At 40.1% G+C, this 15,944-nt stretch overlaps 1 protein-coding gene across 15 annotated transcripts in view; it reads right to left on the reverse strand.

Moving 5' to 3' along the window:
• ULK4 (unc-51 like kinase 4) overlaps positions 1–15,944 on the reverse strand; it is a 378,927-nt gene that overhangs the window by 272,713 nt on the left and 90,270 nt on the right. For all 15 annotated transcript variants that reach the window (XR_005647494.1, XR_005647495.1, XM_039837390.1 and 12 more), the window contains one exon: positions 15,335–15,462. Coding sequence is in view for 13 of the 15 variants with exons in the window: in XM_039837390.1 (XP_039693324.1) it covers positions 15,335–15,462 (128 nt within the window). In the remaining 2 variants the exon portion in view is untranslated. The remainder of the gene's footprint in view (positions 1–15,334; positions 15,463–15,944) is intronic.

A 15,944-nucleotide genomic window follows, 5' to 3' on the forward strand; every position in this document is an offset into this window, starting at 1 on the left:
ACCGCAAAAAAAGCAGCCTGGCTGCCAGGCAGAGGGTACTTCAAGAAAGATGACAGCAGACGTCTAGTTTCTGGTAAAAGTGAGTTAGGTCATTCGAACAAACCTTCCCACCAGAAACAAAACAATGAAAAGTGCTGAGTGAAATATACCCACGTACCATACACGCACATCGAATTACGTAGATTACAAAGAAACATAGGAAAAACTATCTAAGATAACTATCTACTGTTATATAAGGATTTGTGGTTCACATTTTCAGCAAAAGCATCATATCCTGGGTGTAAAAAGTGCTAGCTCTGAAACAATTTAAACGGAAAAGATGATCTACTCTGAAATAGTGTCAGACGATGCAGAAGACACGCGGGGGAACTGATGTCAAACATGCTGTGAAGACACTTAAATAAAGCAGTTTAAAAAGATGCGTGCAGAGTGTTGAAAGAAATTTATTAAACACAATAAAAAAATTCTAAATCAGCACAATTTATATATGTCACTGTAAGTACATGGGTAACCACAGCAATAACATAAACATTTATAGTCACAGGTGGCTATTTGTATATTTCAGTAAATTCCTAAATGAATTTATATAGTCACCATGATCCCTCCAAAAATGTCTTCTCGGAATTTCCACGGAACTAAGCTTTAATATTATAATCGGAATCGCCTTGAATTCAACTAACTCCAATCTGATCTCATCGGATTCTTCCGGCTTTCGTATGGAAAACGGATCATGAGCGGGTTGAGGTGGGAGGCAAGCCTAGAAGCAGGGAGACCAGTTAGGAGGCTGGTGTCACGGAGAAGAGATGCTGCTGGCTTGGACCAGGGTAGGGGCGATCTTGATGGAAAGAACTGGACAAATGGGGGTGAGGGGAGATCTTCTGGAGAAAGAGTCAATACGATTTGCTGATGAGTTGAATTGAGTGATGAAAACAAAAATCATATGGGTTACTCAGAGGTTTGGGCTTGAAGAACTGGATAAAGAAGGCAACCTAGCATTTTTGTGTGTTATTGAGATGGGGAGCTGGGGAGTGGAGATGGAGTTCGGAAGCAGATTTGTTTGGTTTGCGTCTTGGGCATGCCATCGAATATATCAAGATAATCACAGTGAAAAACAAGAGGGCCCAGGTTGATGCAAGAGGCTGACGTAGGAAGAAAAACAGAAATGCATGTTAAATTCCTGCTATGAGCCCTGTAACTGCCGACGTAAATTCCGGTTCAAGTTGGCAAGATGAACCCAAGCATTGTACGTCCCTTTTTTGCATATTCCCATAGGAAATCTTCATTAGCCCTAAAAACAGGAAATTGTGCCATTCACAGCCAGAACCTTCCAAGAATTTCCTAACTGTGACGGTGCAGGTATACACGGATTGAGGGAGGCCCAAACACACCTGAAGGAAACGCCTGCCTGGCAAGTAGGCAGAAGCCCAGCAGCTACCTAAACTCCGAATGGCAGGGGACCAAGACGAGTTTAGACTTAGGAGCTGATAAGAAGAGGTGAGTTTCTCATCCTATGAACAAATTTCTAAACGAACTGCATACCGGAAAACCTGGCACAAAAGCCATGCTAACTGAAAAGAGAAGGATCACAGGGAAGTTACAGGAAGGAAAATTTATTTTTTTTAGTATTTTACTTTTAGTTTCAAGTATACAGTACGTTGGTTAGACATTTACAAGTATACAGTACGTTGGTTTACGAAATGAGCCCCCGATTACTCCATCACCCCTCTGGCTCTACACACAGCCGTCACGTTACTACTGACTGCGTTTTTTTAAAGCAAAGGAAAGAATTTGATGAAAGTGGCATTTGAGGAATATTAATCAAATAGTGGCCTCGATAAAGGATGAGACAGGCAATTCGGAGTTACAAGTGTACAGGTAAAGAGGAGAAACAGAAAGGAACTCAAGAAAGAAAGAACGGACTGCCTGGAAATAGTGTGACTGGGAGACAAGACCCCCACAGCCTAACTGCTGAGGGCAACGGCACACTCCCGTTGTGGCGAGTCTGTCACATGGGCTTTTGAGATGGAGAAGCCTCGCTCCTCGCTTTAACTGAATCCGGCTCCTCCTTGGAGAATGCCATCACCCTCGCACCCCACCACCTTTCCTACCCCTGTGGACAGCCTTCCACTCTTCACGCTTTGCTGAGATCACTGTCCCCACCCTACCCACTCTCCCACCCCCCACCCCACAGCGAGCTACTCCACTGTTTCTACTGCAGACCTTCCCGTGCGCGGCACGCTACCAGAATAAGATGTCAACTTGATACCCATCCCATTCACATTCGTCCTGAACAACTTCACAACTGGGCCCTTGCTGGAGCCATGCGCTGTTTCCAAGAATCGAAACAGCAAACTTTTCCTTGCTTCACTTTAAGTCCATTTTAATCTATTTACTGCGCGTTCTTTAACTTAGACCTGCTGTTTTCCTCATGCGGGAAAAACTTGTATTTTAAATATGGGATGCATTTTTCCTCTCTTCCATCTCCCTGTCAGAATCCTCAACAAACTTATCATTCAATTCAATATTTCTGCTTGTAATTAAAGCTATTCTCTCAGCTTATGGCAGTCAGGTGATAAATGGAGTTTCGGCCCCAACTCAAATTACAGTGACCCGGCATAGCTACAGACCTGCTCTGTGATTATTTCTTCGGCTCCTAAATGTACGAATGCAGTAGACATCCTTAGCAAGTAGCAGAGTCCACACACTGGCTATCTGATCAGTCGAGTGAGGACTATGATAAGAAGGGGGAACAGAAGTCCCTGGCATGTCCCCTCTCTAACAAGATAGTAACCCATATCAACAGAAAACTAAATCATAGAAATTAACACCAACAGCAAAAACTGAAAGGTGGAGGGGGTGATAAAATCTATTATATCCCCATTTAAACTGTCTATTTGGCCTGTGCAGAATCTTAGAAAATGACCGCGATGGATCTTGAGTGTCTGACTGCGGATTATCTAAAATATATACAGGTTGTGACTCCAATTGCTGGTACAATTTCAGATTTAGTATCTCTACTGGAGTAAATCAGCGCTGCCCTGGCATCTTAGTTGCTTCTGACCTGGAAAGGCTTCTCCGTATTAGTTTGAAAAAACCCCATCAGTATGTGTTTGCTTTTACTCATCAGGGTAAACAGTAAACATTCAATGTTTGCCTTCAAGCTATGGCAATGATCCTGCTCTTGACCATAAAACAGTGTGAAAAGATCTAGATCGTCTTGATGTCCCAGCAAGCGTCACACCTGTACACTATATTGATGAAATTAAGCTGATTGGACTTGAGGGACAGTTAGCAGCAAGTACGTTAGCTGGCTTAGTAAGACCTGTGAGAGTCAGGTAAGTCCCATAAAAATCCACGGGCCTAGCAGTTTCTAGAGCTTGTTAGCGCATCCCTCCATGTCAAAGACAAGCAACTGCATCTTCTCCTATGACTATAAAAGTATGCCTTTGTGAACTTAGGAGGCAATACATACCGCCTTTGAATGTGTCCCTCTGACATAAATCTCCCAATTTTGAATGAAGCTGGAGGATAAACAGGCTCTGCTACAATTCTGATCTGCAGTGGAGGCTGCTCTGCCCCTTGGGCCTTCTGAGATAGCAGATCTAGTGACACTTGGAGTGACCATGGAAAACAGGGGTGATACGTGGAGCCCCATGGAAGCACCAACAAGGGAATCACAACACAGATTTTTGGGGTTGCTACAGTATGAAGGTTTGTTCCTACCCAAAAATTGACATGTTGGAATCCTAGAACCCAGTGTTAGGAGGTGATTAGGTCATGAGGGCAGAGTCCTCTTGAATGAAATCAGTGTCCCTATGAAGGAGATCCCACAGAGCTCCCTGGCCCCCTCCTCCATGTGAAGGGCCTTCATCCAGCCATGCTGGCACCATAATGTGACTTCCAGCCTCCAGTAATGTGAGAAATAAATGTCCGTTGTTTATAAGCTACACAGTTTTTCGTATTTTGTTCCAGCAATCCAAATGGATAAGACGGGAGCTTTAGAGCAAAGCCACATTCTCATCTGCAGATGGCTATTCTTTTGAGAAACAGCTCCTGACAGAGAATGAACACATGACTATTGACATCCAATGACCGACTGCATGGTCTGTTACCTAACATTAACCTGACACACCAAGCCACTAGGTTGGGCGTGCACAGCAGTAACCCATCATCAAGTGGGCTGATCAGTGTAAGAGACAAAGCATGAACAGGTCCAGAATGTACTAGTCGGTTGCATGAGTAGGTGGCTCAGATCCCTTCAACACATACTCTTCTGCACTGCCTTCCCTCTCTTGATCTTGATTAGGAATTATTTACGACCAGCTGGCTGAAGAGGAAAACACTGAACCTGGTTAGCGAGTGCTTCAGTACAATATGCCGGCACCGAATTGAAGCAGACTGCAGCAGCATTACAAACCAAACCAGAAGAGTCCCTGAAAAAGGAAATTCTCCCAGTTAGCAGAAGTTCAAACAACACATTTTATCGTACCCTGTGTTTAAACTGAGCTACGTCTAGAAGTACAAACGCATGCTGATTCGTGGGCACTCGCTAACGGCTTGATAGGATGGTCAGAGAATTAGAAAAAACAAGATTTGAAGACTGGTGACAAGAAGTTCTGGGAAGGGGTACGTGGATGAACCTCTCAGAATGGCCACAAAGCATGAAGACATTTCTGTACCATGTGAATGCCCAGTAAAGAGCATCTGCTTCAGAAGAGGCTCTCGATAATCGGGTAGACAAGATGACATGTTCTGCAATGTCAGTCGAGACTTTCTCCAGCCACCGCAGGGCTTGCTCAATGGGCCCAAGTATAAAGTGGTCAGAGTGGCAACAATAGAGGCTACGCATGGGCTCAGCAAAAGAAATGCTCATCTAGATGCTGCTGCTCCAGCCAATGGGAGAAACCAATGCTGAGCCCCAGTTTGGCCCCGTTTCCCGGAGAGACCAGTCAGTCATCCAGCAACAAGTTGGTTTATGGGAGGGGCACTCAACTCTCCTCACTGCAATCCTGGACGTGGGTGTGCTTTCCCTGCCCATCGGCTTCCGCCAGTGCCACAAGTATAGACGTTAAGAAATGCCCTATCATCATGGTAATCAATATATCCTATACTTGACCAAGGAACTTTTCATGGCAAGTGAGGTAAGGTGCTTAGGCTCATGGAATTCACTCGTCTCAGCAAGTACCCCATCACCCGGAAATGACTGGCTTGATGGAAAGAAGAAATGGCCTACTGAAAACTCAGTAGATGCCAGCTGGGAAACAACAGAATGAAATGAAGCATAGATTTGGACCAGCAAACAAAATCTGTGCTTCTGCCTCTCCGAGTCAAAACACACAGGTCTGGTAGTCCAGGGGCAGGAGAGGGAGTGACCGCCTCTCACTATGACACCTGCTACCCCGCTCACAGGGGTTCTTCCGTTCCCTGTGACCCTGAGCTCCACTGGTCCCGAGGAAGGAAAGTTTCCACCAGAGGACACAACTCTGCTTTGGAAAATGAGGAAGATTCCTCTACAGGTTAAGAGTGAGAGATCGTGGTGAGTTTCCAAGAGAAAACTGGGCTGCTGCCCCACCGGGTGGCGGCGACTAGCAGCCAGGAGGGGCCTCTGCAGAGCCTCCAGGCGCTTCCCTACGCAACAGCGACAGTTGGCGAAAACCTCGGCAACCAAGGAAAGACAGGTTCAGACCTTTCAGGCACTTGACGTCCCCAGGGAAGTGCAAACCTGTGAATCCAGTTTATTTTAAAAAGAGGGACTACTGGTGGAAGCTCGGAAGATCATTTCTTCCCACGTGGCTCACCAGTTACACAGAGTCTTCATTTTTAAATGCCTTCAAAAAGGCAGTCCCATCGACTGGTTAAAAGTTGTCCCTCCATCTGTACTTTGGACATTAGATATAGTTTTCTGTCATAATTTGACAGTATGATGGGTAGAAATAGTATTTGGTTATTTTCATTTATATTTCTTTGATTACTGATGAGACTGAATGCCTTTTACATCTTTATGAATCTCTTTACAGTACGTAGATTAACTGTTAGACACGAAGCAAAAATTTATAGATTTTTGTTAGCATGAGATTTTATTCATGATTTTGGGGCGATATAAGTTTCTATTCCATACATAGCCAAACAATCAGTATTTCCTTTTATGGTTTCTTCCATTGTTCTTCTACTCAGAAAAGCTTTCCTTACCCATATTTAAATATATTTTCTTCCAGCTGTTTATAGTTTTTTTTTTTTGGTACGTAATTCTTTAATCCATCTGGAATTTTTTTTTTGGTACGTAATTCTTTAATCCATCTGGAATTGACTTTTCGATGGTGTAAGCTGGGAAGATCATTTCTTCCCACACGGTTAACCAATTACACAGAGTAAATATTTCTTTTTTTAAAAAAAACTGTTCAAGATCAAAGCAGACTTTTGTTATTTCACTGATTATCATAGCAATGCTACGGGAAAGCGGGGCGGGGGGTGCCTCTAGAAAACCTGATCCATCAGGAGGCACTGACATTTCAGGCTCACAGCAAACATATACTATGAACTTATAAGACTATTTATCCTCTAAAGGGTTATCATTTCTGGAAACACTTAAGACCCTATTTCATCATCTGTCATATTCAATATGAGCATGAAGCCATTTGAAGAAATAGGTGGACATTTGAGGGCTATTGTACCATTTTTATCTGATTCTGACAGCTCAACTTCACTGACTGTCATGCCAGAAAGATTTGAGAGCTGACATCATAAAAATGTGCTGAAATTTAATCCATAAAAGGCCAATGGTGATGATGGTAAGCAGGAAAAAATATCTACATATTGTAGCAAAGGTTATCATGGGCTCTCGATATGAGGTTTTGGATCTCAGGCAGACAGGCGGTATCAGTGATGAGCTCAAAAGTCCAGGTGCTCGTGGAGTTTCAAGGGACGAGTTAAGGAAAGAACACTTTCCCACATAAGCTCATCACAGGGAATTTTAACATCTCTCTGGCCTGAAGTCTACCTCTCTTTTTCATACCATTAGATTCCGTCTTGCATTTTATATGTGTACCAGCGTAATATGTGGGCTGAAAAGCACAAAGGAACGAATGGCAACCATCTTGCCATGGTCTATACTGGCCACCTATGCATTTTTGGGTGTAATTTATATTGCTAAATTTAATCTAAAAAGTCTAAAAAATTTGACCTTTGACTGCCTTAATCTTCAAAATCAACTGGTACCTATCGCTCACGTTTCTTTCAGTTTTCATTCTTTTGCTTTGTTATTTTCCTTAATTGCAGGAGTGAAACATTATAATAAGGTTAAAAAAAAAATGAATAAAGATAACAAATAATATCCCTATCTCATCCTCTTCAGCCAACCCTATTTAGTATTATCATTTCATGCATTTTTAATACAAAATTTTATATAAATACACACAAATAGAAGTGTTATGCCATTTTATTTGTTTTATAAAAATAACTTCATAACTGTTCTTTCATTTTTTCACTTATCTGTATGTATAATGGGCATCCCTCCAAGTTAATAAAATGAATCTCCTACTTATAGCTGTGCCATCATTAATTAAAGTATTTCAATACCAATGGACATTAATGACATTTCCAGGTATTGACCACTGGAAACAATGTTACGCTGGACACCCTCACGAATATGTCCTCTATTTATAGCAGCCAAACACCAAATGCAGGCCTGTTAGAACTCGCAGCGGTGCCAAAGTGATGGCCATTGTTAACAGTCATAGATGTTTCTAAGTTACTTTCCAAAACATTGGAGCAATTCCCGTTTCCATGAGCAGCTTTGAGGAGTGACTTTGGATTTCCAGTTCTGGCAAGACACAGTAGTCCCAATCCTCCCAGTTCCTCCCTCTTATAACTACAAATCCCTGGACATAATATAAAACTAAGCACAGGAAGAGTCTGACAGGTGGGAAGGAAAAGGTGGACCGCTTAGAGAATAGAGGACATGAAGGACTGGGCAGTAACTCTCCTCAGTTTCCTTATTACCCCTCAGGTATTCGGGAAAGGGTGCTACAGAAGCCTCCAACCCAAAGAGAAAAGCTCTGTTTCCCCCAGCCACTGAACCAGTGAAAAAGATGGCCTAAGAGAAAACCTCTTTGGTAAGAGCTGCCCTGTTCTGGCAAAACACCAGCGGAAAACTGCTTATGACCCTCTACCTCCCACTTCTCCCCAGTTCCAATGCGGCCAGTCAGGGAGTTGATCTTCCGCCTCGACTTCCACCTCAACGCCAGGAAAGTGGGTGATCCCCTCCAGCTACCCCGCTATGAGGTAGGAGCAAGGGCAAACACAGAGCTGATGTGGTGCCATCCTCTGCCCAGCAGAGGCAGGCGGCAGTAACCCCATTTCCCAGCAGGGGTTGTGCCCTTGACGTGGAGCAGGCAGCTGGTCCTCCGTTCCCTGTCCAGTCAAAGCCAACTGCTCTCCAGTTCCCCTGAGGGGCCAGTGTCAGCATGTCTGAGCAGGAAGACATCTGATCTATCATTCTCCGACCAGCAGAAGCAGGCAGCAATCTGATCCCCCACCACGTTAGTGTCAATGAGGTCTAGTGACAAGCTAGACCTCCATCCCTACCTAGCAACAACATGCCTTAATGACACAAAGTAAGGACACGGAGTCTCCTAACAGGCAAAATATTCAGATTCTAGAATCTAAACAAACTCAAAATAGGAAGAAAAAAAAACAAAGAAATCCACACCTAACATATATTATAATTAATGTAATGCACCATATCAACAGGTTTAAAAAATCGTATTGTCATATTAATTAGTGCAGAAAAAGCATTTGGCAAAATCTAATACCTGTTCATGATTTAAAAAACAAAAAACAAAAAACTGTGAATAGATGTGAATAAAGAGCATCTACAATTGATAAAGAGCATCTACAAAAAAATCTAGAGCTAAAATGATACTTAGAAAACTAAACACTTTTCCCCTAAAGTCAGAAACAGAGGACATCCACTCTCACCACTCTTATTCAGCATCACACTGGAAGTTCTAGCCACTTCAATAAGGCAAGAAAAAGTGGGTGGGGGAAATACAGATTGGAAAGGGAAAAATAAAACTGTCCATATTTCCACAATTACTACTATAGAGAGAATCTCCCCAAATCTACAAAAACAAAAAATAAAAACTACCTAGAATAAATGAGTTCAGCAAGGTTGTAAGATATAAAATCGATCATATTTCTATGTACTAAGAATTAATATGTGAAAACTAAAATTGAAAACACAACACCAAAAAGAAACTGAACTCAGAGAACAGACTGGTGGTTGCCAGAGGTGGGAAGTGGGTGAAATGGATGAAGGGGGGTCAAAGGGTAAAAACTTCCAGATATAAAATAAATAAGTCTTGGGGATATAAAGCGCAGCATGGTGACTGTAAGTTAATAATACTGTATCATATACTTGAACGTTAAGACAGTAAATCTTAAAAGTTCTCGTAAAAAGAAAAAAATATTGTTAACTATGTGTGGTGATGGGTATTCACTAAACCTACTGATCATTTCATAATACATACACATATCATGTTGTAAACTAATACAATATTATATGTCAATTCTATCTCAATGAAACTAATACAATGTTATATGTCAATTCTATCTCAATAAAAAGAAATGAAACAAAAAAAAAAAAATACCATTTACAATTGCTCCCCCCAAAATGAAATACTCAGGTATACAATTAACAAAACACATACAAGGCCTGTATGCTGAAAATTACAAAACGCTAATAAAAGAAAGCAAAAAAAAAAAACCCCCTAAATAAATAGATAGACATACTATGTTCACAGACTGGATAACAATACAGTAGATATGTCAACTCTCCTTAAATCGACACATTGGTTTAATGCACCTCCTATTAAAATCTCATCGAGATTTAGGCAGAAATAAAAAAGCTTATTCTAAAACTAATATGCAAAGGCATATAGGCCCTGGAATAGCTAAAATAATCCTGACAAAGACGAATAAAATGGGAGAAGTCACTCTACCCAATATTAAGGTTTTCTGTACAGCTACAGTAATCAAGACAGTGTAGTATTGGTGGAGGGACAGACACATAGATCAATGCAACAGAACAGAGAACCAAGACCCACACTAATATGCTCTCCTGATTGTTGACTAGGAGCATACGCAATTCAATGAAAGAAAGAGCCTTTACAACACTACTGCCACAGCAATTAGATATTCACTGGCAAAAAAAAAACAAAAAATAAAAATAAAAACAAACAAAAAAAATACCCTCTACCTAAACCTCACACTTGATATAGAAATTAACTCTAGATGGATAACAAAATTAAATGTAAGGCACATAAACGTAAAAATTTTAGAAAAAACGACGGAAGAAATCTTTGAGATCTACACAGAATTCCTAGAGTTGAAAGCATGAAACAACAAAAAAAAAATTGATAAAGATGACCATCAAACTTAAAAATTTTTGTTCTGTGGAAGACACTGATGAGAGGATAAAAAGACAAGCTATACACTGGGAGAAAATATTTGCAAACTGTATATCCAACAGTGGACTCATGTCTAAATATATATGAAGAATGCTCAAAACTCAAGAGCAAAAACAATTTGAAATTAAGCAAAAGACATGAACAGACATTCCTCTGAAGAGGAAACAGAGAAGGAAAATAAGCACATAACAAGATGTGCATCATTAGCAATTAGGGAAATGCAAATTAAAACCACAATGAGACATCACTACATACCTATTAGAATGACTAAAATATAAAAGGACAACATCAAATGCTGCCAAGGATACAGAGAAATTGGATCACTCATACGTTGCTGGTGGAGATGTAAAGTCCTTTGTGCCTGACCCAGGAGTCTCGTGTCTTCTGCCTGCATCTATGAAACTGACGGGTTCACTTGTTAGCTTACAAGCAGGATGAAACCTTTCAGTTCTTAAAAAATATTTATTGCTAAGTAGTTATTGCTAAGTTAAGTATTCCCTTGTATAAATATACCACAATTTGTTTATTCATTTACATTTGGACCTTTTCTGCTATTTGGAAGACACCGTTAGAGAACAGACAAGCCACAGAGAGAAAACATTTTGCAAGTTGCTTATCTGATAAAGAACTTGTAGCCTCAGAAAACAAACTGATGGTTACCAGGTGGGAGGGGGGTTGGAGGACTGGGGAAGAAAGGTAAAGGAATTAATAAATACAAATTGGTAGTTATGAAAAAGTCACAGAGATGTAAAGTACAGCATAGGGAAAATAGTCAATAATATTGTAATAACTACGTACGGTGCCAGGTAGGTACTAGACTTATTGAGGGGATCACTGTACATGATATAAACATGTAAACACTATGCTGTACATCTGAAGCTAATATAAAGTAATATTGAATGTCAACCGTAATTGAAAAGTTTTTTAAAAGAAAAAAAGAACTTGTATCCTGAATACATATATATTTTTTTTAAAAAAACTCTCAAAACTTGGTAAGAAAGACAACCAATTTTTATAAAAGGTCGGAAGATTTCAACAGATACTTCAACAAGGAAGATATAAAGATGGCAAGCACATAAAAAGAGGCTCTAAATCAAGTTACCAGGGAAATGCAAATTAAAACCACAAGAGAACTACGCACACCTATTAGAATGACTGAAATTAAAAAGACTGACCATACCAAGTAGGCAAGGGTGCGGAAAAGTTGGAATTCTTATACACTGTGGTGGGAATATAAAATGGTACCACTTTTTAGGAAAGTACTTTGTTTCTTAAGAAGTTAAACATACATCTTCAAAAAGACCCAACAATTCCACTACTAGGAAGTTAGTCTAGAGATGTTAAAGCATATAGTCAAGAAGTTATCAACAAAGTTCATTGCTATTTTTTAAATCAATTCCATTCATTAGTTTAGGGTTGCAAAATGGAAATGTCCTAATTCCATCATTTCTCTTGTATTTATTAGCTATGAAACTTCTATAAAGAAAAACTTGGCCTAATCAACTATTTGATTACTCTGTATTAAAGTCTATATATTAAACACTGAATAAATACTAATTTTGTCCCTTTACTGAACAATTTCTAGGATGATTGTATGCTCTTGCAATTTCCTAAAGGTGACTGACTAATAAGGGTTGTTTGTTTAAAATGTAATTATGAACTTGAGAACTTTTGACACTGATATTTTAATATATTGCAGTCTTTCCTTCTAAAGCTCAAAATTCCATCTTGGGCCAGTGGAAGCTCCTTCAAGTTGGCTCTTGTATTCTTCTGACAGGACCGTAGCAGTTTCTGATGACTTCCTTAGTTTCGGCACTGATGACATGTCCCAGGCTCAATTTGTCCATCGCCTGCCTGAATGCATCTCTGTGCCAGAGACTTAGAGGCCATTTATACAAGAAGCCATGGTTCCTTTTAGTGGAAAATGGCATTTAGGGATTAAAATCTGAGTGCTGGGTTTTCAATAGATAAAACTATAAAATAATTTCTCTAAAAAGAGAAAAGATAAATCATAAGTTAAGGATGATATGATTTTACTTAATTTTTATAACTGCATTTTCATGCAGAAAATCTTGGTTCCTCTTGCAACCTGTATAATTATTAACTTTCTCGTAATATAATTATATATAATAGTTCCCAAATGGCAATACAGTTATTAATACTGACAAGAACACAAGGCAGTTTAAAGTTTCTTCATGGGTTTTTTCTTCCCCTCATATATATCCCAATAGGAATATACTACCAAATACTGTGATTTTAACACTTTAATATCTCTTATCTGAGGAGTTATGTCACAAACTTGATACATAGGTTGTTTCTAATTTTTAGAGACAGCTTTATTTTCATTATTTTTATTTATTTTTAATTATATAAAACATTTACATGGTTCTTAACTCAAAATCATAAAACAGGTACAGTCAGAGAAGTACGGCTTTCATTCCTGCCTCTGCTCCCTATTCTCTTCCTACCCCTAAAAATGCCATATTTCTTCATTTATTTATACTTCTATTCTTTCGTTTTGGAAGTATTAGTAAATGCGTATATCTTTTCTGCTTCCACCCCTTTCTTACACACAAGGCAGTGTACTATAAGTACTGTCGTGCACCTTGCTTCTTTCAGAATAATAATGTGTCTTGGCGACGGCTCCATGGCTGTGTACAGAGATCCTGCTTGCTCTTTCAAAGTTGCAAAGTCCTCCGTTATGAAGACTGTAGTCGGCAGAATTCTAAAACTCTCTCTCTCCCAAGATTCTCACACCCCTAGTTATTCAAACACTAATCTAGATACTCAGGTGAAGGGAGTGAAAATGTAAGTAAAGTACCAATTCATCGATTAACCTTACCATATGCAGATTAGCATAACTCAAGCAGGTGAAACATTTGAAAGGGGAGTTTTCTGCGGCCGGTGGCACAAGAGGGAATTCAAAGACATTTGAGGTGTGGGGAGGTGGAGGGGATTCCAGGTCTAAGAAGTATTCTTCCTGCCGGCCTCCAGGAACTTGCCAATGGAGAGGCAGGACAGCTTCCAGAAGCTAAGAGCAAGCCCCAGCCAAAAATCAGCAAGGAAGTGAATTCTGCCAACAACTGGAGAGTTTGGATGAGGACGGTAGCACCAGCCTAACACCTTCACTTCAAGTCTGTGGGGCGTGAGCAGAGGGCCGAGCTACACGGAGCCCTGACTCCTGGCCCACGGGAACTGTCGGTTAATACATGTGTCTTGTCTTACACCACTGAGTTTGCGGCAATTTGTCATGGCAGGAAGAGAAAACACAAGGATGACCACAGTTCTCCGGCCAGCCTCCTGCTGAGGGATATCTGAGTTGTCTGTAGTCTTTTGCCATGACAAATAACACCTGCTGTGTGTCATTTCACTTCTCTGCTAACAAACAGATCTTTGGACACTGTATCCTAGAAGTGAGATGGCTGGGCCAAGGGGCAAAAAATATGTAATTTTCCTAGTTATTGCCAAACCTCCTCATAGTAGTTACTATATTTTGCATTCCCACCAGCAACGTACGAGAGTGCCAGTTTCTCCACAGCATCACCAAGAGATTGTTTTCAGACGCTGCCAGTGCAGTGAGTGAGGAATGGTCTCTCAGTGTGGGTTCTCTCATAATGAGGAATAATAATGTGTGTTTCTCTGACACTGGTGTACAGCATCTACCTTTGTGAAAAGCATTTTCAAGGATATGATACATAAAATCACATTAGAGATCAGCCCTGACACAAACATTTGTACTTGCTTTGTTGGCCACTAATTAAGCTAAATATTATTTCTCCCCCCCACCCACAAAAAAAAAGAATTCTGTTCTTATCAGACCTGTATTACCAAAAAAAAAAAAAAAAAAAAAAGTACTCACTTATTAGCAGTATATTTTTGTCAATAAAAATGTATGAAAATTCAGTCTCGTCTGATCTCGGAAGCTAAGCAGAGTCAGGCCTGGTTAGTACTTGGATGTGAGAACACTTAGGAAGGTGTAAAAAATAAAAAAAATAAGGGATCGTAAGCTGACAAGGTACTTGCAATCTGTGAGGTCAACCAAGAGTTGCTTCGCCTAAAAAAATAAATTAAAAAATAAATAAAATAAATAAATAAATGAAAATTTGTTCTCTCTCTTGTTATATAAGTACCTGAATAATATCCACGATATTGCTTCTTGATCCACAAATCCTAAAATATCTACTCTTTAACTGTTTATAAGAAAAAGTCTGCCAATCCCTAATCTAGATCAATCTCAACAATTCCAGGCTCTCCTCGGTATTCCACAATAAATATAACATTAGATTGAGAAATAGACAATAAACCGTATTTTCAAGGTTCCTCTGAGTTTTCAATAGAGCGTGTGGACTGGACGGTTCAAAGGATGTGTAACTCAGGAAGCACCAGAGCATGACAGGAACCCGAGGTGCATCCAGGACGCTTCTGTGAGGTGAAAGCCAGAGAGAATGAGAGATCGGCCAAGCCTAGCCCAGTCCGTAAACTCCTGATCCTTCCTCCACTTCACTAGGCTGCCCTTCTGGGCTTCAGCTACTCATCCCAGGACCCTACAGTCATAAAAAATACAACCAAACCACTGGTCCAAGAATACGTCCCAAAGACTCAAGCCAAAAGCAATGCTAACAACCCTCTGTGGATTATCCTCAGACCTAGGAAACTCCAAGTGTTTCCCACCACCTTGCTTCGGGTCCAGAGGCGCTCGCTGAGTCTTCACAGTTTTCAAGCTGAGGCTGTGAAATACTAAACCCTTGGGAAAATCTAGGGGAAAAAAACATCAGTACCAGGTACACAGAGGCCAAGAAACACTATGGATGAAACTAATAAAACAGGCACCAAATTGAAGTTATTGATGAAATCAGAGAAAATCATACCTGGCTTGGCAGCTAAGCAGCAGCATCTCGTGGTTATGAATCAAAATATATAAAAGAACCAGAAAGGCTTTCGCTCTTATGGAAGTTGATGGGCTGTCAAGTAAACGGATAATTGTAGAGACAAAATCCTGTGGAAGACATTAAAAATTTTTTGAGAAAATATGAAATAGGGCAGTCAACTCTCAGGGCAAATAGATTATAATAACCAAAGAAGAGAAAGAAGTAAAATAATATCAGCTACCATTTCTGCACTCTTATTTTATGCCAGACTCTATATTAACTTTTTAATATGTAATACCTCATTTAAACCTGAAAATGAGCCATGAAAAGTTGACAATATTATCCCTATATTAAAAAGGAAAATGAATCTTGAAAGGTTAAGTAATTTGCCCAAATACATAAATTCAAACCCAGGCAAGTCAGACAACAAAGCCTGCCTCTTCACCACTCAACCATGTGACTGGAAGTGTGGCAATAAATAACTGGAAATACTGGCCATCACGACTCCATGAAGAGATGAACCTCTGAGCAAAGCTGTTTATAGAGAGATCATATCTCTAATCTACACATCTGAGGTCCTAAAGATATAAAATAAAAATCATACTCATTA

The sequence above is a fragment of the Pteropus medius genome, unplaced genomic scaffold (assembly GCF_902729225.1).
Source record: "Pteropus medius unplaced genomic scaffold, Ma_sr-lr_union100, whole genome shotgun sequence".
Classification (NCBI taxonomy): Eukaryota; Metazoa; Chordata; class Mammalia; order Chiroptera; family Pteropodidae; genus Pteropus; species Pteropus medius.